The sequence below is a fragment of the Pseudonaja textilis genome, chromosome 18 (assembly GCF_049901715.1).
Source record: "Pseudonaja textilis isolate UNSWEBS1 chromosome 18, rPseTex1.2, whole genome shotgun sequence".
Taxonomy (NCBI): domain Eukaryota; kingdom Metazoa; phylum Chordata; class Lepidosauria; order Squamata; family Elapidae; genus Pseudonaja; species Pseudonaja textilis.
This window is the reverse complement of record NC_142007.1, coordinates 3,136,134-3,160,463: the sequence shown is the minus strand read 5'-3', so window position 1 is coordinate 3,160,463 and position 24,330 is coordinate 3,136,134. Positions and strand designations below refer to the sequence as shown.

The following is a 24,330-nucleotide window of genomic DNA, read 5'->3' as shown; positions in this document are numbered from 1 at the left end:
ACCTTTTGCCTGTCCGGTTTTCCTTTCAGCTCCTAAGCCTCAAGACAGGGCCCTTGTCTTCAAATAACTATAAGAGATATTTGCTCCAAAAGTTGCATTTTGATTAATAGAGAGTATTTGCCCAGTGACACATGTAGAAGTCCCCCCAGGAGTGAATAAGGAGTAAGTCAACGTTTCTGATTTCTATCTTATTTCTATCTTCTATCTCCTTAGCTTCCCCTAAAGGCTGTACTGCTGATTGTCTCTTTCACATCTATCAAAAAGGCCCGAGAAGAGGCATCAGATCAATTGCACTATTTCCTCAAATAATTTTTACCTTTTTTGGGGGGTGGGCGGGCTAGAAATTGCTCAGGGAAAAAAGGGACCCCATTTTCATTGACTGCAAAGTGGTCCCAAGTAGAGATGCCCAAATCATTTCGAGGTGAATTCCCAAAGACAGCTCTTAGTGAAAATTACGCTGTAGCCAATACAAGGGAGGGTGTCTAATTTAATGCTCCATTCACAAGAAGAATTTAATTCAAGGCACTGCCCAGGTACTTCTCCCTAAGATGGCATTTTCAAATCCTGGAGGACAACACAGTATGTGTGGGTGTTAAATGACACTGGTTTGTGCATTACACAAAGGCACTGTTTGATGATTGCAACTGTTCAACAGAAGAAAAAACAATTCGCTTGGGGTCACGCAAGCATAAACTAGTTTCAGAATCCTGACTGGGTTCACGCAATATGTGAAGCCAAGCCAGGCTTAGTGGGAACAGCATGCAGTTGGTTCATCGGTCCTTTGGCCCTCTAGGTCCAAGACTGAGACTTTTATTTTTATTTTTCTGCATTTATTAAATTTGTAAGCCGCCCAGAGTCATTGAGAGTGAATGGATGACCATATAAAATGTATAAATAAACAAATGTATTCGCTGCCCTGAAACTTTTCACATTATACACTGCAGCATGCTAAAAAAAAAAAAACATTCAGAGCAGAGGCCCATTTCTTTTGGCTATCCCTGTCACAGGGATAAATTAAAATCTTAAAAATCGCCGAGAAAGAAACCCTTTTCTATGCCCGAGTGCCAAATAGTATTTTTAGAAGTTTGAACCATTCATTTTTCCTCCTGTTTGAAGCCTGGGGGACACTAAGCATTTCTTGTTAAAATGGTTGTTTCATGAGGGACATGGGTTTTTTTTTTTACTCAAAAGCAAAGATCAGCAGCAGAAACCAACTCTCATCAGAAACTCCACCATTTGTCTTTCTTACCTACACACACACACACACACACACACACACACACACACTCTCTCTCTCTCTCTCCAAACTAACACAATGCACTTTTGCTCCATCAACTGAGAATTCCAGCGAGAACATTTTGTCTCATTCCAAATGCAAATGACAGGGCTAATTTTAGGAAGTGAGTCAGGCTCCAGATGGACATCTGGTTCGACAACCGAAATACCCTGTACTTTTAAACTTGTCCAATTGTGCTTCGTCTGGGGCGCGTTAAGTGAGAAGCAGTCACGAGCGTGAAGGCGGCTTCCTCCCGCAGTGGATACCAGGAGAACCCATGGTTCACAGCTGTGACAAAGCAAAGAGCGCTTGTGGGAAACAACAGGAGGTCCCCCCCTCCCCCCCCGCCATGAAACGGGGCAAATGGGGAACGGCTTTTGCAAATCTCAGAGGTGGTGATCTGTAGACCGTCTACTCAACCAAGTCATTTCAAGGTTATCAGGCAACACAAGCACCCGACATTTGACAATGTCAAATCAACGCTGAATTCTGAGCGCTCTAGTCCTGACGTACCTCAAGGGCTCCATGGTGGAGAAAGCTGGCTTGAGGCAGGAGTCTAGCTGCCGCATCTTAGCTACCGCACCAACCCTGGTTAATTCTTAACCGCAATCTTAACACGAATCTAAACGTTTGCTGCTGGTGGAGAACAACTGGCATCTACAATCAAGTGTGGGTTATATGATGCTTACCGCCAAGGTCCCTGCATAAGATAGACAGAATCGGTTTATGAAGCTGAGCCCTGACATCACGTAAAAGAGGAACCAAGCAGGTAACTTTCCTTTGGGGTTTGTTTTTTTGTACAACTGGAAGACGTCTATGGAGGTTTTCAGTCATCCAGGTTGTCCCAAAGGTGCTTTTTTCAAGGGGCAACTGGACTTTGTTTTTCTTTGAAGATGTTTGGCTTCTCATCCAAGAAGCTTCTTCAGCTCTTGACTGGATGGTGGGGAACGGAAGGATTTATACTTCTTGCAGACAGCTGGTCATTTGCATTCTCTTAGTCGTTGAGGCCACTGGGAAGCGTATCAGGGTCACCTGAGTAGTGCAAATTATTCATTCAATTATGTCAAAGTTGAAGAGCCCTCTCTCAACAGAAGGGGAGGGATACAACATCATCCATCTCTAGTCTGCAACAGTCCTTTCCGCCGTTGCACATAGGCTCCACACCCATCTGTACCGCTCAGTTGACCAAGGACGCAAATATAACTCCAAGTGGCCTCAACGGCCTCTCTAAAAAGAATGCAATTGACCAGCTGTCTGCAAAAGCACAAATAACATAAAAGCCTGAAATATGATCACTGTCCCAAAAGTGGTTTTCCTGGGCATCTAAACTTTTCCCTCGATTATGCAGTATCTGCTACTTAGAAAGGGAAAGCAAGCCGTGGGTTGGCCAACATATCATTCTGCAGTGCTGGTGGCAAAGTGAATACTATAATCACACTTCTTCTGAATCGTTCAGTTGACCAAGTTGTTCTGATTTGCAACGAAGACGTTGGAATTAAAAAAAATACCAGTTCAGAAGTTAACATCGAGAAACTAGAAGGATTGCAGAACAAAAACTCCAGTTCCCAGTTTTCAGTGTCATGTTTGTGGATCAGTTGTTGCACAATACCAGCCACTGGGTGATCTTGGGTTAGTCATCACATTCGCTTTCAGTTGTTCTGAGGAACAAAGAACGAAGTGACCAAAAACATCTTCCCCATTTCCTTAAAGAATATTAAACAATGATTTCTGTGAACAAAATCAATAATTTTGGTCTTTAAAAAAAAAACAACAATCTGGAATACAGAAATGAAAGCAAAAATACAGGCCTTAAGACACTGCAATAATTAGGAGAAACACGGCAAAATCTTGGCAATCATTCTGTAAATTAAAGTGTTTCAATAAATGCAGCCGACACATCTCTCTGCAGGAGTTAAAACATTCATGGTGACCTTTCCGTGGTAAAATTACACTTGCCACAGAATTTATATTTTGCAAAGTTCAATGCTTTGCTTTAAACCCCTTAACACACTTTATTTTTTAAAAAGCACTAAAAACATGTAGTGCACTTTAGATTAGCTTAAACAAGGGCTAGGTGGATGCTAGGTTTCAAGTGTCAACCTGGCTTGTGAAGCGAATGGAGAATGAATGGCAACTGTCCTAAGCATCCCAAATCCCCAATGAACTACTAGATTTGAGGGGTAGGTGGGGAAGTGATGTGTGCCACCATTACGTCACATTGTTCTAACTTCTGTGACCTGTGCAGGCCATTTGCGGGTGAACCTGCCTTCCCCACTCCTAGCCTCTCGTAGGGTTTACACTTACGTGTACAGATACGAGTGAATACCCTCTACCTCTGCTGTGTAAAAAAAATAAGGAAAACTGTACAGGGAAAACATGGATAACAGAAGGCAGTTGTCTTCCACAATATCCTGATTAACACAACTTTCTGGGCTTGGCATGCAAAAGCTATCACCGAGACATATTGGCAGGGCATCTTTGATAAACAGCATTAAGCTTTTGGGTCTTTAATTTTCTTACTAGCCTCCTAAGAAGAGGTTAGTTCTTTGTGTTTTTGAGTTCCATGTCTACAGCAGGGAAAGACAGCTGCTTCTTCTTGGCATGTTGAAAAGCTGGGGGTGGGTGGGGTGGAACACAGCCCCCAAAAAATCACACTGATGGGAACAAGGAATTCAAAACTCTCAACAGGCAAGAAATGAAAGAGATCAGTGCCAACGATGGAGAACTTGGTACAGGCCTGTAAAATTCAAAATCTCTTCCAGTTTGGGGGGGAATGGCTTGGAGGATAAGCTGCTGGGACGTCTAGAGCAGAGAACTGGCAATTCACAATTAATAAACAATCATATTTAATCTATAATACAGGTAGTCCTCGACTTACAACCTTTCATTTAATGATTGTTCAAAGTTACAGTGGCACTAAAAAAAGTTTGATTCAGAACCTTTCTTCACATGACTATTGTGATCATGTGACCAAATCCAGGCACTCGGCAGCTGCCTCATATTTATGACGGATGCAGTGTTCACGTGATTCCCCTTTTGCGACCTTCTGGCCCACAAAGTCAGCAGGGAAGCCAGATTCACTTAAGAGCCCATGTTACTAATTTAATAACTGTGATGGTTCCCTTACCAGCGACGGCAAGGAAGGTCGCAAAATGGGGCAATTCTCACTTAACTGTTGCCTTGCTTCAATTGTGGCCAGAAGTCAAGGACAACCTGTAGACCCATCACTTGAATTTAACAGCTGGAAGTCAAAGTGGGTTTGAAGAAGCAGACACAATCCAGGCTCATGATCCCCCTGGTAGATGTGAAGCTTTCCACTAGATCACTGGCCTCTTTAAACATGAATTGCTTAATAAGGCATGATTTCTGACAAGTAAGTCATGCGGTTCAACTTAATGAGTTATGATAACTTTGACAAATCCACACTGCTGGACAGGTCAAACTATTAACCACGACACTGTCACTTCCTTCCAATCGACAATGTACCCTTGAAGCTCTGTTTTGGCTTCCCTGTGACATGTGAAATCAACCCTCTCAATCCAGCCAACGTCATGGACGATATTTTGAAGGAAAAAAAGGGAGCAGTTATATTCCCACTGCAGAGCTTGGAGAAAGAAAAAAAAAGCAGGATTCAAGGATAATAAACACAAGCGATCATAAGCAAGCACTGGCTAGACCACAATATTGCAAGTTTATACACCCACCCCTCAAAAGAATTCTGCACTGGAGCAGAACTCAAAATTCCCACCTTCCTATATTCCAAACCTAGGCATTTTGCAATCAATACACGGGCTAGATGAAGTAGTTTGGCTAGAGCTACTAAAAAGTCAGCATTTGTTATTATTCTTCCCCCAAATTACCGTATTACTCATTAATATGTAGTGGGCATTGCTTGGAATGTTGCTTGTTCGGTCGGTAAAGCAGAAGGAAGGAACCTGCAGAGATTCAGATGCTACTGGACTACAAATTCCTCACCATTAGCTACGCTCTCCCTAGTAAACAGTTTTGAGGACATCTGCCATGCCTCAAGTCCTGATCCCTGCAATAGTAAAGCAAGAATCTGTTGTAAATTTAGCTAGGGAAAAAAAACCACACATGCAAATTTCAAACCTGCTTTTATTGAAAATGTGGCGTCCTTTTCCTGTAGGTTGCAGTTAAAAAATAGCGTCATCTTCCCTAAAACTTGTGATGTGTGAATAACCAGAATAACTCAATACTTTTATTTCTTTGCGAAAATACAACCTGGTGAGTAAGGCATGTTTAGTTTCAAAATTCAAAGGGTCTGGGCATTTGAAATCCAGCCTCAGCAGCTTCCAGAGTCTCTTTAGTAATTGTATATTTCAAGCGTTTAAGCTGTTTTATCAGGCTCATGCCAGAAACTGAACAATTTAAAGCTCAACATGGCTGCACAGCCCATTGAGTTACACGAGTGTCATCTGGTCATAAACACATGTGTTACAGGTTGTCCTTCACTTACGACCCCAATTGAGCCCAGAATTTATGTCGCCAAGTGAGACATTTCTTAACTTAGTTTGGTCCCATTTTATGACCTTTCTTGCCACAATTGTTCAGCGAATCGTTGCAGTTGTTTAGTAACACGGTCGCTAAGTGAAATCTGGCTTCCCCATTGACTTTGCCAATCAGAAGGTCGCAAAAGGGGATCATATGACCCTGCGGCGCTGCAACAGTTGTAAGTATGAGTCTGTTGCCAAGCCTCTGAATTTTGATCACGTGACCATGAGGACACTTCAACGGTCAGAAGTGTGGAAAAATGGTCATAAGTCACTTTTTTTCAGAGCCGCTGAAACTTCAAATGGCCACCAAATGAACTGTTGCAAGTCAAGGACAACCTGTATTGGTCATTTTCAATGCAAGTATGTATACATTTGCTTATATTTGAGTGTTTCAAAGCTTGCTTCGATAAAGACAATCCTCCCCAATGCGCAATAAAAAGTCTCCATTGGGGTGACTAAAGTAGTTTGGGGTTATCAGTTCAACATCCATGACGTCACTAAAGAGATTTCTTTCTTTCTTTCTTTCTTTCTTTCTTTCTTTCTTTCTTTCTTTCTTTCTTTCTTTCTTTTCTTTCTTTCTCTTTCCTTCCTTCCTTTCTCTCTCTCTCTCTCTCTCTCTCTCTCTCTCTCACACACACACACACACACACAGGTGGTAGAATTTGAAGAAAAGGGTATAATTTCAGAATTTGTTAAGGAACCTTTTTTCCCAATTCTCTGCTAATATACTCAAAGTATTACTGCTCTCAAAACTAATTGTGCCATCTGGATCAGAAAGCAGCATTTAAAGAACGCTGGGATTTTTTTTTTTTTTTTAAAAAAGGAAAATTGGTATTTCCTGAGCAAGTCACCGAATGTTCTCAAACTTGAAAAACAACGTTTTTTTAAAAAAATTACGAAAGGGAGTTTTCTCTTAAGACAGTCAAGAAAACAACACTAGTTTTGGGGCAAGTAAAAACCACTTTTGTGAGGTAAGAGATATACAGATAGTCCTCGACTTACAACTGTTCATTTAGTGACCATCTGAACTAACCACAGCACTGAAAAAAAGTGACATGACCATTTTTCACACTTATGACCATTGCAGCAACTTGATGCTCAGGTCATCAAAATTCAGACGCCTGGCAAGTGAATCATATTTATGGCGGTTGCCCTGGGGCAAGAAAGGTCACCAAGTGGGGTGAAACGCACTTCACGAATGTCTCACTTAGCAGCTGAAAGTTTAGCGTCAACTGTGGCCGTAAATCCGAGGACTGATCTATTTTCTGTTTTGTTCATTAGGTCAGAAGTGAGGCAGATTTGTCTTTGTATGAGCTGTCGAATTGTTAGCAATATTGTTAAAACGTTTGCAAGGACCGACGGAGACGCTCGAGATGCAAAACTTGGATTGAACTGCTCTTAAATAATGCCAAGAAGCCAACTTCCCGACAAGGGAATTCACTGGGCGAGGAGTTGTCGGATAATGATTAACAAGCAGGCAGGGACAATCTGCTTTCTCTTGAGCCAAGCAGTCACTGAAACCAGTTTCAATTTAAGACCTCGCCCAGAAACAGAGCTAATGGCTGCCTTTAATGGTGGAAACCATTAGAGGCGACCAATCATCAGCCCTGCAGCTAAGGAAGGGCCGATCCTGAAATATCTTGATGAATCAACTAAGCCACTTTTCTCAAGGCAGGATGGGATAGTGGCTCGTTACAGAGAATAACAACCAGGAATCTCATCCCACCCCTTGGACTTTCATACAAGCATCTGAGGGAAGTCTCATTATCTTCCGTTTCTAATTTCTCTTGGTCTGTCATTCCAAAAGGACTTGCAGGAGACTAAAAGGCTGATGTGGGCCTCAAAACCCAGCAAGCACTTCAGATCCGGGCTAGGACATGCAACGATTTACCCACAGCGGGGCCAGGATCAAATCTAAGCGGAGGGAGAGGGATTTCTAGAGGAATTGGCAACTTGTCTCTGAAGCACAGAGTCCTGCTGAATTTGGGCTCGTGGCACTAGAAGAACGGAGGGTCAATCAGAGGCAGGGATTCTGTAGAAGAGCTTTACGAAAAGTAAACTTCAGTTTCTGCTCATCATCACCATCTTTAACTATCCCATAATCCCTTGCGGGGTGGAGTCTAGGCAACTGAATGGAGCTAGCAGAGTTTGACTGGCCAGATGCCCTTCCTGTTGCCAATGCAGTGTTTTTCTTCAGCAGTGTGCCCAGAGAGAGAAATATCTGCCTCTAGCTAGGATCGAACTCACAGCCTCCTGATTGTGAGGTGAGAGCTCCACCTCTACGCCACTGCACCACTCCTGTTTCTGCCCATCCACCCACCAAAAATATAGGGTCACTATTCAGAAGCAGTTGTTCTGCCGTTTCGGATTATTTAACCATACCTAACATTAAGCCAGTGTGTTAGATCAGCTTTCTCTAACATGGCAGCTTCCCCTCCAGGTGTGTTGGGATTTTAATTCTCCCGGCAGGGAGCGATGAAGACTGTAGTCCAACACATCTGGAAAGGGAAACAGTTGAAAAGGGCTAAAGTCCCAGAGCCGGTAGACTTGGCCTCTGAATTGTAGGTTTCCTAACCTCTCCTCCTCATTTCCCTCAATCCACTGCACATTACTCGGTTATGATCACATATCAAAGCAATTTAATGAAGCAAATATGAGAGTAATAGCAATAGATGACTTCAGGAGAAAAAATCCTCAGCCATTCCTTCGTGAGAGCTACTTCCTTATTAGTGTTGGCTGGGAAGTCTGACACACATGCACACATTCCACGTGATTGGTTTCTGCTGGCATTTCTTCAAAAGTATAATTGCACATTATATTATCTATAGCTATTTTACTGGCAGCCTCACTGTAAATTTGTGGTGACAAATCAGCTCCCAGGAGCCTTATGTGTATACTAGAAGTTCTAATAGAACGTTGCATCTGGGAACGGATTTTGCTGATTGTAATGCTGCATTTGCAAAAGGAAAAAAAGGAAGAGTCTCTTGATGAAACAAAACAAGAGCAAGAATCAGGCTAGAAGATCCTGGATTCAAAGGCTCTCCTAGGTTGGCACCCAAATACTCAACAAACCAGTTCCAAAATTAGGTAACGCTGACCAAATCACATGGTTGTTTCAAGTGACTCCCATAGGAGAAATGCGAAGCTTTACACCTAGAACTCATGAAACTGCCAAAACAATTTCTCTGGTAAAAAAAATCCGGCTTTGAGAAGCTTAGACACCTCTTTCGTAAAACAGAAAAGGCGAAATGGTCTGTAAATCATCACCTATGAGTCTTCCTCCCACTGTCCTAACTTAGAAGCTGGTTCTGGATAGACTGTGATTGCCATTGCTTAAGCAAATGTGTTTAGCTTTCTAGTCAGCTATGCCCGTCTCCAAATTACAGGTAGTTCTCAACTAAGGACCATAACTGAGCCCCAAATTTCTGTTGCTAAGTGAGACATTTGCTAAGTGAGTCTTGCTCCATTTTACAACCTTTCTTGCCAATGTTGTTAAGTGAATCACTGCAGTCAAGTTAGTTGTTAAGCGAATGTGGCTTCCCTACTGCCTTTGCTTGTCAGAAGGTCGAAAAAGGGGGCCACTTGATCGAGGGACACGGCAACCACCATAAATACGATTGCCAAGCGTCTGCATTTTGATCGCCTGACCATGGAGCTGCTGCAACGGTCATAAGCGTGAAAAATGGTCATAAGTCACATATTCAGTGCCATTGTGACTTTGGTCACTAAAAGAACTGTTGTAAGTTGAGGACTATTTATATTCCTTTCCATTCCTCCCACCCTTCATTTTTCCTCTTCCCAGCATTGCATTCACATGCCCAGTCCTTACTGATGTCAACAGAAGAAAATTATTTGTAGCTCAGGGTTGAACTGCAGAGCCCATGGTGCTGAGCTTGGCTGTTTGCGTGCAAATATTTCATGATGTTACCTAGTTGAGGGCAGGTAACCTCCAAATATCCAAGTAAACAACCAAGCTCAGACAGCATCAAGGACTCTACAGTCCTTTACTGAATTGGGGATTTTTTTTAACCAAAAGATAAAATTGAATGGTTTGGAATTTCAGAGTCTGAAGTGCTTGCCACCCCCACCTCTTCTCGGTGACTCGGTTTAAATTGTGGTTAGCATATATTTCAAGCTTTCTTGTAAAGGAAGTGATGCACAGGAAGCCTTCTGAACATTAAAGCAAACAAAATGTTATACATTATTGAGTAACTGTGTCAGAAGGGAGGGGCTGAGAACAGAGAATATGCTGGGCCTAGATACGAACCTGAAAAGGAAAGAACTACAAATTCTACAGAAGGAAGTGGTATTTAAATTGCAACGGGTGCCTTTTCCTTTAAATTGATATTTACATGGTAGAGCTGGAGGCGGGGAAGACTGAAAGAAACCTGGCAGGATTTTAAACAATGTACCACTCTACTTCCTAAACATAACAGCCGAAAATAGTTTTAAAATCTGTCTCTCTCCTCTAATGTACTTAAAGGAGGACCAGATAAAATTGCCATAATCGTTATGTCATGCTAGAGGAAGCTCCACCCCAAAACCGAACAGCCATTACATGTCAGGGAGTGGTTTCTTTTTAAAAGAGGCAATGAATAAGCCTCTAATAGAATAAGGGAAAATATAACTAACTCTCTAGCAAAGTTCTTCCTGAAAGCAAATATAAACTGACCGCAAGCTATAATTTTCTTCTCCCACCATCGCTCAGTGTCTAGAAGAGTTCTCACTCTGGACTGTTAACACTATTCTAGGCAGCATGGACTGGGGAAGATGGGAGATGTAACAACAGATATCTAAGTGCAGAATTCCAGGCAACACGGGGATAAAAGACATTGTGGTATCTAGACTTTTGTGGCTGATCCCAGAAACCAAAGCAGAGTCAATCAGGTTATTATTTGGAGGAGAAGCCACTAGGAAATGCAAGGCAGGAAATCAGAAACACCTTGGGGGGCGGATTAATATCTACACATGGATGTGCCTGTGTAACCACCCCAATATCAATTCAAATCCAGGGACTCTTACCTTCGTCCAATCCAAGTAGCAGCATTTAAGATAGTAAAGAGGTGTGTGTGTGTGTGGGTGTTTTAGCCCCTGAACAGATTATTAATCCAAAGTCTTGACTAGGGAGTTAAAACCGTTGAGTTGAATTTGCCTTGATTTTATCCCCACTTCCTTGTTTGGTCTTTGAATTAGGGCAGTTCCTTAATCCAAAGGCCGAAGAGGAAATAGAGGAGAATGAAAATTTGAACCAGGAGCATCTGAGATGTACCAAGGGGCAAAATGTTTGTTGAGTACATTAAAAAAAAAAATCTTAATTTATCCAGAGGCAGCTAACTAAGCACAATAAGAAACCGCAGCCCCAATACATACCTAATGGATGACTTCAGGGCAGGGCCTCTTCCAGCTTGGCTACCTGATAGTAGTGTTGTTGTGGGGCAAATAGGAGAAGGGGGAATCTATGTACACCACCCCTTAGCTCCTAAAGCAATAGGAGCTATATAATTCTAATATAATTGATTAGAATTCTAATAATTAGAATACTTATATTAGAATATATTCTAATATAAATGTATTCTACAAATATATTAAAATTCTAATAAACACATTTATTTATTAGAATATTACATATAATTTATAATTATATTACATATAATTCTAATAAATCATCAAAAAAACCACGTTCTTAGGGTACCAGGCCAGGGGGAGGCTGTAGATCTTTGGGGTTAACACCCCCCATTGCTGGCTGCTCTTTTTAAATAAAAATATAAAAATAAAATAGAGAAATTCCTCTTCCTGGCGACCGAAGGGAGAAGGACTCCCTCGCCCCAGTGTTTTAAACGGCGTCATATTTTATGGAGAAGCCGGGGACGACGATCAGGGTCTCTCCCTGCCCGATTCAACCCCGCACCCCTTTTCCTGGAGGGGAAGAGGCCCGTGTGGTTGTGGAAAGGTGGCGGGCGTGGCGTTACCTGAGGATATTGTGGGCCTCCATGCTGCGGTTTTGGTTACTGGAGCAAACCACAGCCACCCGGAGCGGCGAAGAGGGCATGGCTGGCTGGCGGGGCGCTCCTCCCCGGCAAGAGGTAGAGAGAGTAGGGGCTGGGGAGGGTTGGGGGCCGGCCAAGGGCCCGCGGCGACGCTCCCGACGGCGGCGGGGAAAGACAGGATTGCTCCTCCCGGCGACGACAGCGGCTTCCTCCTTCTCCCTCACGAACAAAATGGCGGCCGCGCAGAGCGGAAGAGGCGGGGCCCGGCGACGTGTTGGGCCCTTCCGCCGTCCTTTTCATTTCCGCCCTCCGGGGTTGCCCCAAACCATAGAGGGGAAGGGGCAGAACGGCCGTCCAACCTCCTCCTCACGTTTCGTTGGTTATAGTTCCGTGAGATAAGGTTGCGGGGTTTTTTTTGTGTGTGTTTGTTTTATCCCTCAGCCTGATCTGAGGAGAAACGGGATTATGGGAGATAATTCCCATACTCGCTTCTCTCTAGAGTATGATGGAAGCCTTTTCCGGCGCTCCATAAAAGGAAAAGGCCTAAAGTCGGGGAAACAGCGCCGCCCTAACGGCCGCGGAGCAGCTGTTGTACACCGCACCATGCATAATCCGTTTAACCGCCGTCGTTTCGCTCAAGGCATTCTGGGATTTGTAGGCGACCGTCGAGCGTTCGGCCCGAAGCGGCCTTTTCGCCGCCCGCAGGAAATACATTTCCCATGACCCCTTGCTGTTACCTCAGGGAAACGCAAAGAAATGGAGTCCTGAAAAGCGGGTGGAAGATTCCTGACAGGCTTTCTTTTCGAACAGGGCCTTCCAGAGGAGCGGGGACTACACCTCCCATGCTGGCTAGGTATCCCCAGAGTTATGGTCTCACAGGTCCAACTCTGAAGCTGGCTTCCCTTCAATACAGCGAGGCTGCATTCACACAAGACGCTTATCCCAGGCATGAAAATCAAACCTACTTTCTACTTATTTTGGACACTAAGTGTCAAACTAACCCAGATTTATATTTACATCATGTTAAACTATTTTTAAAAAAGGCTCAGATTCAGTTTTGACCAAAACTAGCATGCTGTGTGAATGCCATTGTTACAGAGTTCATATTGAATATCTTGATTCTATACACCACCTCTAACCAACTAACTAACTAACCAACCAACTAACCAACCAAGCCCACTTCAGCTTAGTGTGTGGCGTCGACCTTCACGGTTAGTTTAGGGACTGGCTTGGACAAGCCATGTTTTTAAATGCACAACATGGTTTATTCCATGAGGAGAACATCAGTGCTAGGTTGTAGCGTGGCTGGCTTGTCTGTGTGCAAACCTGGACAATACAGGATGGTGTGTTGGTGTGCATCTACAAAAAAATGGGCTTCTTTCCTAAGCTTTTCAGCAACACCAGACCGAGATTTGTTAAAATGTAGGCTCAAGCATCCTTAGAAAATGCACCAGAGAAATTTAACTGCAGTGCCTGTAATATAACTTTACCAGCCCTTCAAACTGTAAAATCCTCCACTTGGAAGATTGAAAAAGAAAAAAGAAAAGAAAAAAAAAGTTTTTTAAGACATCAGGGTTAAGAAAACATTAAATTGCCCTTCTCCTTTCCTTTCTTGTGAATTTTCACTTTCCTCTTGGTAGGAATAAAAAACAGAAAAGCTGGAAGAAGCCTGAAAAAAAAATATCTCACATTCTGGACCCCTTTCTCAAATAATAAACGAAAGCTACCCCTCTTCTCCAACAAGACTATAGCAGATGTAAATAATCCCAATAGGAAGACCTTGTTCAAAACCAAGAGACAAGTTGCTCAACTGACTGTCCTCCATGCACTTTTTAATCATTGTAACGGTCTCCTAAATCAGCTTTTTTAAAAAATTGCTTTCGGTTCCATTAAACACACTTTTCCTATGTTTTCGTCAGCGGAATTTGACATGCCGGCCTTCCTAAAAACACTTCCGGTGAATCCCAGCCACCCCAAATTCTTTGTAGTCCTCCCGCGTAAACCACATCGGTTGAAAAGATACCAAGTTACTAATAATTGAGGCGCCCACCCAAGCTGCGCAGGACCTTTCTGGGGGCGTGATGATCCGTATGGGAACCCCGTTTGGGACTTGATGCTCGATCTCTTTAAAGATTCTTTCATCTAAACCCCGGAAAAGAGATGACCCTCCTGAGAGGACCACGTTCCCATATAAAGGAGCCCAAATGTCCTGGTCGCACTTCCGGATACTCCTGGTGATCATGGTATGGATGCCTGGTGCCTCAACACTGATGGTCTTGGGCGTGAAAAGAATTTCTGGCGCTTGGCAGAGATCCAGTTGGATTTTGAGGGTATTCCCATCAGGCAGCTTCATAATCTCTTCCACTTTCTTCTGAGCTTGTTTGGGATCCAAAGCCACGTAACAACAATTCTCTTTGATGAGCCTCAGCGTGGCTTTCTTGGCTCGGGCCACTAAACCAGGTTTGTTCTCCAACAGGAGATTGGCCAAGTAGTTCGACACGTCCCTTCCTGCCAGAGGGAGCCTGGATACCCCATGAGGTAAGCAGTATCCGTCATAAATTGGGACAGCATGGGTTACTCCATCTCCGCTGTCCAGCACCAAACCAGTGGTACGAGCCGAAGTGTACAAAGCTAGAGTAGCTTGGATCGCAAGGTACAAAGCTGGAACTTTAAAGCTTTCAAACATCAGCTCTGTGGTTTTTTCCCGATTCTTCAGTGGATTCCTGGGGGGCTCTGAAAGAAACGCAGGCCTTGTACTGGGCTTCACTTCAAGTTCATATCTGTAGATATATCTCAGCAGCTTCTCCATATCATCCCAACAGGAAATAATCCCACGTTCCACAGGATAACTCAGCAAGGCCCCTTTCTTGAACAGGGCTCTGCCCCCAATATAAATTTTATCTGGTCTCTCTCTGAAACGACCAACAACGGATGGGACAATGCACTTCGGTTCAGTTCCCCCAGAAATCCCAGCTTTGCAAGACCCAGATCCATTATCAATTATTACAGCTGGGGTTTGTAAGACTTTGACATTCATCATGGCTCTGCCGTTGAAAGAGCCCAAATACTAGGATTTAGATCTGGGTGGTGTTTTTTTTTTCTCTCCAGAATGACAGATAACGAAACATTCTCAGGTATCTGACATCACAAATGGACAGGTTCTGCCCCAGTTTACTCCTTTAAACAAACAAGTTGGCAAACTCCTGAAGCTTTGGACCATGTCTATTTTTGGCATCAGCTGAAGCTAATAGAAGCTGATCCAGAACTTCTGGAGGGCAGCAGGTTGCCTACCTCTGACGTAAATTTTCATTCTCCTGAAGAATCCTGGAAATAGCAGTGAGGTGGAATTTAACTATCTTGACCGTGCTTCCCCATCTTCTTAAATTCTAACGTCTTTCATGATAGCGCAATAAAGGCAGGCAGTTAAAATAATTTTCTAAACACCATTCGCCCCATTCAGGAATTTTCTCCTAAACAGATTCTGACTCATTTAGTTGCTAAACAGACAAAATATTTTAGCTGTGCTTCAAAGGTGGAGTTGAAAGATACATAGGTGTGAACAAGCAGCACATTCCATCCCCATGCTTTGCAGCAACCGAAAATAAATTGATCTAGTTGTTGAATATCAAATGCTGAAGATCATTAATACAGTAGAGCTCTGAGTTTGGGGGCTATTGGATGTAGTCAGGAACTACTATGGGAAATCCCAAAGATGTCACAAAACAAATATGAACGGATCTAAGAAGAGAAAGATTCCCCCCCCGCTCCGTTTAATAAATTTGGAAAGATTTCCATCAGACACTGACAAAGAAGCTCTAATCAGTCCTTTATGGAAGAAGAATTTCTCTCTTTGCAGAATCTTAGCATGGGAAAGGAAGAACAGCAACCTATAAGATTCCATGGTCAAAATCATATTCAAATCTAGGTTTTTCCAGTCCTGATTCACCATCCTAACTCTTTTGGTGCTCTTTTGAGACTTCTCATCTCTAATTTCCCTGTGAACAGCAGATCTTGACTCCACTAGATGGCAGTCAAATGTTGCAAAGATTTGAATCCTTGGAGCAAGGAAAAAAAAACGTGGGTGGGGGGAGGAGGAAAGGGTTAAAAAAGTAAGGATGGATTCTTTTTCCAGCTAAGGTTGTCAATTGGCCAGGGAAGAAATGGGACTGGTCAGCTCTGCATTTCAAAGAGATGCAAAATGCACAAATCAACCCCTATAAAGCTTTTAGTAACACTGAGGCTCGCTGACAGATCCCTGCATAGCACACAAGATTCCCACCTCTGATCCCAGTAGCTTTCTTTAAAAAAACCAAAAAAACAGCTCACTAGTTAGAAAACACCATTTTCTTCTTGATTCCTCCAAGAAATATGGACAGCCATAACCAAACGAGGACAAAGAATCCCTTAGGAATGAGAAGAATGAAAAGAATTCTGGTCTAGCCTGTGTTTTGTAAGACCAAAGCTAAATCTTGCAGTGTTTACCCCACACATACCTACTTAAAAGTTTTAATTATTAGCTTTGGGAAATATAGGTAGCTGAGGATTAAAAAAAATGCTCCCTACAAGCATAGGTTTTTGAAGGAGGGATTAGTTGAAGTAACACCAGATTTTTGTGATGGTTGTACTAAAGATAATCTTCAATTTAGGACCACAATTGAGCCCAGAATTTATGTTGCTAAGTGAGCAATGTGTTTGAGTTTTGTCCCCATTTTACAACTTTTCTTGCCACATTTGTTAAGTGAATATCCCTGCTGTCGTTAAATGTGTAACAATTGACTTTGCTTGCCAGAATGCTTGTCACCTGACCGCTGGACATTGCAACCGTCATAAAATATGAACCAGCTGTTAAACATCCAAAAGTTAATCCCCAATGGGGGATGCCTGCAACGGCCATAAGTTTGTAAAATGGTCACAAGTCATTTTTTGCAGTGCCATTGTTACTTTAAACAAACTGCTGTCGCTCGGGGACGACCTGTTCTGCTTTGAAGCCACAGTCCGAATAGCTGCATTTGTAAAAATGATCACGCTACCTCCATTGCGCTCCAGCAGAATGCAAGTCATAGCAAAACAAAGATGGGCTGAGCTTTTGCCTACTAAAACCCCCTTGGCAATTCCAATTATAGTACAAAGGCACCGGTGCAAAGAGAAGCTGTAAATAAACTCTTGACTCTGTTCCATTTGGCGAAAGGAGCTGTGATTGGCAGGGAAAGGGCGGGAGCAATGGCACACACAATGACAAACAAACAGGAAGGATGTGCCAGCTTTTACCTTAAGAGGGTCTCTTTCTTTGTGATCAGTTTTTTTTTATTTGTTGATGAAGCAACATTTGGAGGATTGCTGCACAGCTTGGGCACCCAGAGCTATCCATGGTGCTTATTTCTCTCTTGGATCGAAGCCTTTACAACACAAACTCTGCCTTGCTTCCTTTAGCCTCCTTAGCTTTCTTCCCCCTTGACTTTGCCTTGCTGGAGCTTAAGTTTTTCTCTAGTCAGCTGAGAAAAGAAAAAGTTAAAAATCTTAAGACTGTATCCATCTTCGTTAAGATTTTCAATGGCCCTTTTTTGAGGGTGGGGATATATTCCAATAATGCACAAATGCCCACTTTCATTTTAATAAGCTGCCACACCTTTAAAAAGGTTATTAGTGTTATTAGTTACTAGTGACAGTTATTAGTGTAAATCAAGACTATCTGGTGAAGAAGGGAAAGGCAACCTAGCAAGGGTACCTCCATCTGTATGTAGCCATGAATTCACCAAAAGGGCTGAGCAGTTTTAACAAAATGAGTATCCACTGCATTTTGCATAATATTTGACTTTTTTTTTTTTGCACAACTATGTAGCTAACCACGAAGCCCCAAATCTAAATTGTGGAATGCTTCAGAAGAATTATCCCTGCCCTCCGCATATACACTTATGATGGAGGGGGAGAATTAAGCAGGACTCCCGTTCAGGACTATTAACAGGCCTCCCAAAGAGAGCAGAGCTGGTTTAGCCTACTTTGAAATCAAGGAAATAATAAGATATATATATCGTCTCAAAAGAGCCAGAGTTTAAATCATTCTGACCAGAGTCTACAATTGTACATCACCACACGGGGCCCTTCTCTCCTCTGCCGGGGTTCAATTCGTTCTCTGCCTGTTCTCAGATGCATTGCCTTCCCCTAAATCCTCTCTCTCTCTCTCTCTCTCTCTCTCTCTCTCTCTCTCTCTCGTTTTTATCCATCCCTTTCCTTTGCCTGTATTGGCAATTAGGACTGAAGGAAAGGAGGAGGAGGGGTTGTGCACCTTTATTTACAGCTCTTTGAGAAAGCTGTCTGGTGCAGTTGCATTTCTATTCCTGCCTCACACGTGCTCATCATCCGATTTAAAAATAGATCTCCCTTCCCATCCTGTTTTCTATTTGTCAATAGGACGAGGAAGGTGCTTTCCTCCTCTTTCCCCATCCTGGCTCTTCTCCTCCCCCCCTCTCATTTTTAAGGAAAAAACCCTTCATTTGGAGAGAAGGGGAGGGAAGAAGGAGAGACGAAAGAGAGAAAAAAGTTATTTACAGTCACTTAGGTAGACCAGAAGAGGGGCGGGGGGGAAGAGTGAATAAGGATATTTTTTTTTGCTTAAAATTTCTTGCTAGTGATAGTTGTTTTTTAAATATATTAAGCTCCTTGCTGGAGGAAAGCTGTATCAATCATGCTATATATTTTGAGAGACAGCCTAGATTTGGAAGCTGGTCTGTTGAGCAGGGCGTTATCTCTCTGTTCAATAGCTGCCAATTTCTGATTTGCTTCCCTGGTAAATTATTGCTTTTAATCCCCTTCCCAGCACCTTCTGCCTATGAACAGAAAGACATAAACAGACACACACACACACACACACTCTCCCCAGGACTATTCATACACCAAATTCTGATTTTTTTTCTCCTTGCAGGCTTCCTCCAGGCTCCATGCTTTACTTATTGGGCAGCATAAAACAGTGGTTTCAAACATAAAGTGAAATTCATCTCTTATCAAGCTGAAGGTCAAGTTTGGATGATCAGACTTTTTCCTTGAGGGGTGAGCTTTCAACATGCAGTGGGGTATACATGGAAACATCATCAGGCGTCCTCTCTCTGCTATCTTCAGAGCAACGTACTGTACAGTCCGAGAACCAGAATTCTTTGGAGCATGAACAAACTCCTTGCTCTTTTGGAAGTGGGAGGAACAGAACTCCAAAGGTGAGCTAGAGAGGAGGCCAAGCTAAACTCGAGGAGCCAAGTTCAAGAAAAAGGAGAAGATGGAAGCTCAAATACCAGTCTGTGGACAGGAACAGGAAGTAGGTCTATATCCTACCTGAAGTTAAGACTACAACCTGAGATTATGGTATCCAGCACAAGCCAACATAGGACACAGCCTCATGTGTTACAAATATTACTTGAGCAGCCACATCCATATTGATGCACCTGAGCCCCATCTTTTGTATACCTGGGATTATGATGTAACTATGTGTGCAAAAACGAACATAAAAAAGTTGACCCATACTCTGTTTTTAATTCACTTTTATTTGTTCTTGATGGAGAGGCCTGGGAGCCAGTGAGCTGCTTTTCTTTACATGGCTCTCAACCCATTCCTTCATGTTGCATGGTGACAAAGAAAAACCTTGCACCTCAAAGGAATTTATTTATTTTTTTAAAAAAACTAGCAGCAACCATAATAAAACAAACAACACATTTGTTCCTCAGTTCCCACTGGGAACACAAGGGGAAAGAATGAGTGGACATCAAATCGAAAAGCGCACAAACTCGCCTAAGTGAAAGCGACTACAGTAATGGAGGAGTTTGGTTATCCTGTAGAACAAAAACTGGGAAAAGCAGAGGACAAGATTCAGCCTGAAGGTACAGAATGATGATTAACATAGCCTGGCTACATTGGAGCTATCACAGAAGCAATGGGGTACAGCAGAGAATGGCAATCTGACACAAGTGTTGTAGAATTTACTTCTTAGAATTCAAAGCTGTGGCACAATCTCAGTTTTCAAAGCCCTTAAAACATCCTGCAGAGCAGCCAACTGAAAGACTAGTAGTTCCATTAGTGCTTCTAACATCTAACTTGGCATTTGGGCTTTCTTTCCTCCCCTGCTCTTCCTTCCGGGTTGTTTTGGAATTTGGATTGTAAAATTAGCTGTAAAAACTGCATTTTTTAAAAATACCAATCATTCTGTCAGTCTTTTGTCTGGAGACAGGATAAAAAGGCTCTAGAATGAATCAGTGCTTTTTTAAAAAAAAACACGCCCACACAAAACAAGTATCACTCCTACTACTCCAGCCTTTTGCCCTTTGCTTTGGGCAGTAGAATGTCTTGGGTTGGTCCTGATTTTAATTTTATTTATTTTCAGTTTTGAACTTGGATGTCAGCACACAAGGGCCAGAATGGAAGCCAAAGGACAAAACTGACTACAGTGGTGAAATGTTGACATCTTCAGCCAGAAACCCACTTTGTCGTTCGTTACAAAGTTAATTTTCTTCTTTCACGGTAACTGTTTCTCATTATTTATTTATTTATTTGTTTGTTTATTTATAAGATCAAGTACCGTAGTTTGTCTACAATTTTATAAAAATGTCCTAAAAGCTATCCCCAGCCGAAAATTGAGGTTACAGCTAGAGTTCTAGATTCATAAACCTGGCTTAACCATACATTATTAAATAAACCAGAATAGATTGGATCTGCATAACACACTGGGGTATTAATCAGGATTGTCGATAAGGGAATAATATTAAAACTGCTCAGATTAAAGCCAAAGAGGAATGCTAATAATGTAATTTTCATAGGTTTCTAATTGCTTAGATTTACTTTTTTGTTCTTTCTGTTAGTCATCTGGGGTCCCAGATGGTAGAAAAAAGTGGGATATAAGTTAATAAATGCTGTTGTTTGTTACAATTGAAATTGGCCAGACTTGTAATTGCCACTTTTATGCAATAAGCCTATTTTGCTCAGTATTTATGTTCCATGTTGATTCATATTTCACAGTGTAGTAAATTCCACATCCACAAGTACACGAATAGATATCCAGTGGATACTTAACTCACGTTCATTACTGCAACTGAACATACACTTACCTGGGAGTAAACTCATTGAATAATGAAGTTTACTTCTCAGTAGGCATGCATAGGATTGCACAGTAGGCACCTCAGAGAGTGGAGCTAAACTATTTCCGCGCAAAGTTGAACATTTTTCTCCTGAGCACTGATCCAGGGAAAAACGGATGTTATTCTCATCAGCAACAAGCAACATCTAAGCCCGTGTTTTTAAAAACACTCCTCCTCCTCCTCCTCTCTAAACCAGTCCTCAAAACGTTTCAATTTCTTGGAGCTTCTTTGACACTGAGTTGAAGCTAGGAAATTCAGTATCTTTGTCTGGCCAGCCTGAAACTTTTTTTTTTTTTTTTAAAAAGGAAAGTGAAGCATTTGAAGGCAAGATAACTGGAGAAACACAAGGAAAGGGGGAATTTGCTACCTATAGCTGCAGCCCAAGGAATGATCAGTATTACAGTGCATCTCCTTTCAGAATGGGTGAGGATGGGAGAATCTTAGAAGCAGCATTTGATTTCAGTTAAGTTTTGAGTGTCGTAGTCTTGAAATATTACGACAAGGTAGAGTGGATCCCGCTTCGGCCGAACTGACAAACAGTTCCTACAACTGCACCTGGATTGAAAACCCTTTATCAGATCAGCCCTGCCTTGACAATTTTTAGCTCTGACAGGGGATAAATCCACATCCCGATCCCAAAATGTAGGTTGATTCATATTTCGGACGAAGGCTTTTCCAATGCCCGTGGCAGGGAACGGAACCTCTTCCTGTGCACACAGCAGCTTCTGGGTTCGAGCCCAGCAATCAACCCCGCCGAAAACGCCCGACGGGAAATTGGGCAAGCTGCAGTGGGAAACTGCTTTACATCCAAACCGTCCAACTGAAAAGCTGGCCCTGCCGCATCAGGGCAATTCGCCTCTGGATCCACCTCCAGGACACCTTTCAAGAGAAAGTCATCCCCCCACCCCCCCACCCCCCCAAAAAGCAGCCAGGTCACTGAAGGAGCTGGCTTGTTAAGTCAGAAAGCCGGCCTCGTCCCCTTCCTAGAATTTTCTCCTGACTCCAAAAGGAAAACAAAAAGGCCCAATACGAAGTCGAGTTCAGCTCAACTCCCGGCAACGTGGTGGATGCACCCAGGCAAGGTTTTTTTTGTTTGTTTTTTGAGCCATGCTCCAAAAGTGGTTTGCCTTTGCCGTCTTCCCGGAGCCTACCCTCGTGAGATCTCCTGGTGGTCTCCCATCCAATCCAGCTTCCCAGGCTCGCTCCAGTCTGCCAAATCAAAAAGCCTGGGGTCTAATCCTCAATGGAAGAAACCCTTTACTCTTGGGGGGAGAAAGGAGAGAGAAAAATCATCTCGTACTCCTTGCTCTTCTTTCCAAGCCAGGGACCGAGAAGCGATCCGGCTTCTGTCAAAAACTACGGCTCCCAGAATGCTTCAGCCGCCCCTACAGCGTTTTAAAGCTCCGGCCGGGACTTGCGGGATTTGTAGTCCCGCGCTGGAAGGAGGCTCAGGGCTGCTGCTGCTGCTGCTGCAGCCAGCAATCGGGCCAAAGCGGCGGGAAGATCCGACGGGCCGGTGAACGGCGAGCCCGCCCTCCAAAGGCTGCCTCCAAAGCCGGCAGGCGGCGGGGGCTTCAGTTGCCCCGCTTGGCCGAAGCGGGCGTGAGGTTCTCGGTCAGGTAAGCCACCAGGAGGCAGATGACGACCAGCATGACGCAGATGGAGCCCCCGACGGCCGTCATGGCGACCACGATGTCCCGCATGCCGGCCGGCTCCACGGTGAATTCCACGCACTCGGCCGGCTCAGCCCCGCCGCCGCCGGTGCTGCTGCTGCTGCGGTTGGCCTCGGCCAAGAGGGGCTGCAGGCAGAGGCGGTAGCGGACGCTGCCGTGCGGCTCAGCGAGCAAGTAATCCCGGCAGGCGGTGCCCAGCCGCACGCTGTCGCACTGGAAACGCGTGTAGGCGCCTTCCCACGAGCAGGAGAGCGCGAAGCCGCGCAGCGGAGCCAGCCGCTCGGCCGGCCAGGCCCACTGCAGCAGGACGCTGCCGTTGCGGAGCACGTTGGCCAGCAAGGCGCGGCCGGGCGAGCGATGAGCCGTGCAGCGCTCCGGAGCGCACTGGAAACCCCGCGCCGGGCTGCGGAAACACAGCCGTCCCGGCCCGCCATCGCTCAGCACCTTGTAAGGGCACCACGGCTCCCCGACGCCTCCCGGCTCTTCCCGGGCTTTGCGCGCCTTCGGGGGGGTGGCGCCCCAAACGCCCGGGCAAAGCAGAGCCATCCAGAGGCAGAAAGCCAACATGCTGGCCGGGCCCGGGCATGGGCAAGGCTGGATCGAGGTGCTCTTAACGCGGCGCCGCCGCCGCCGCCTCCCCCGGAAAGCCGGCGCGGCAGGCTGGGACGATCGCCGACCGCCCTCGCCTTGGCCGGCCAAACGGCGGGGACATTTTCAAAGTGGCCGCTTGGAGACGGCACCCACCCTGGCACCTCCGCCCCGGGGAGGGAGGGCCAACTCCGCCCCTGGCCAGCCGCTTAACCTGCCTCCGGGCGCCGTCCTTGAGTATCTCAACGGGTTGGGGAGAAGCGGCCGGGTTTCTTGGCAGCTTGGCCGGTGTAGAAGTGGGGGTGGCTTGGCTGGCTGGGGCCGTTAAGAGGACCCCGAAATCCCCGCGAGGAAGCCTGCCTCTCTCCAAACCTTGGTGCGTGTGGATTCAGCCCCTTTTGCACCCTTGCACAAATCCAGCCTTGCGTTGAAATCCAAGCGGGGTTAGAGCTAGTGTAAGGCTTGGATGAGAAGCCATAAGGAAAGCCTGGCGTTTATTAATCAATAAACATAAATATTTTTTAAAAAAATAGACTGGGAAGTGCAAAATCACTGTAGAAGAAGGCAATGGGGTGGGTGGGTGGGTGGGGGGAACTGCCTAGTGAACGCACTTGGATACTCCTTCCGCTTGTAGGAGATTCTTCTCTTTTGCTGCCATCCCAAGAAATGTTTACTGTTGGAGCCAAGTCCTTTGAAAAATGCCAGCCTTTGCAGGCCATTGCAGAATTTGGCTCCCCTGCAGGGGGAACAGCCAGCTCTCTGCAAACAAGACATTAATAAAACCTTGTCAGGGACACCGAGCTGTCTTGGCTGCAAAGGAAGCCAAATTTAGAACCCACTCAGTCTAAAAAGACTCACCGTGCTTGTGAGATCAAAATAAGAGTTTTGCAGAGCCAGGTCATTTTTCTTCTTTTCACCCATAAAAGGGGAAGCCATTATTCTGAAATTAATTCTTAGCTTTCCCCAAAGATCCAGAAACAAGTGACAAAGGCTAGGTTCACATCTTTACATCCTTGGTTTACCTAACTGGTGGCTTGAATAAGCTTCCAAAATCCACTGAGCATCCTTAAAAAATCGGCAGGGCAGAAAAAGTTTTGTGGGAAAGGTAAAAAGTTTCTTAGGAGGTGGTGGGAAGCGAAGTCCCATCTTCCTTTTTGATAAATACTTAGTGACTTGTCC

General features: G+C 44.2%; 3 protein-coding genes across 3 annotated transcripts in view; all 3 read right to left on the bottom strand.

The window, feature by feature from the left end:
* SSU72 (SSU72 homolog, RNA polymerase II CTD phosphatase) overlaps window positions 1-12,025 on the bottom strand; it is a 31,873-nt gene extending 19,848 nt beyond the window's left edge. Inside the window, exon 1 of the mRNA XM_026715678.2 lies at window positions 11,760-12,025. Within this exon, the coding sequence (XP_026571463.1) occupies window positions 11,760-11,839 (80 nt within the window). The 5' untranslated portion in view covers window positions 11,840-12,025. The remainder of the gene's footprint in view (window positions 1-11,759) is intronic.
* Window positions 12,026-13,719: 1,694 nt separating this feature from the next.
* Window positions 13,720-15,060, bottom strand: LOC113446255 (actin-related protein T2-like). Its single transcript, XM_026715823.2, has one exon. It carries the CDS (start codon window positions 14,815-14,817, stop codon window positions 13,720-13,722), a length of 1,098 nt encoding a protein of 365 aa, XP_026571608.2. The 5' UTR covers window positions 14,818-15,060.
* A 4,966-nt stretch (window positions 15,061-20,026) lies between these two features.
* FNDC10 (fibronectin type III domain containing 10) lies at window positions 20,027-23,366 on the bottom strand. Its single transcript, XM_087914894.1, has one exon. It carries the CDS (start codon window positions 23,128-23,130, stop codon window positions 22,465-22,467), a length of 666 nt encoding a protein of 221 aa, XP_087771020.1. The 5' UTR covers window positions 23,131-23,366; the 3' UTR covers window positions 20,027-22,464.
* Window positions 23,367-24,330: the final 964 nt, after the last annotated feature.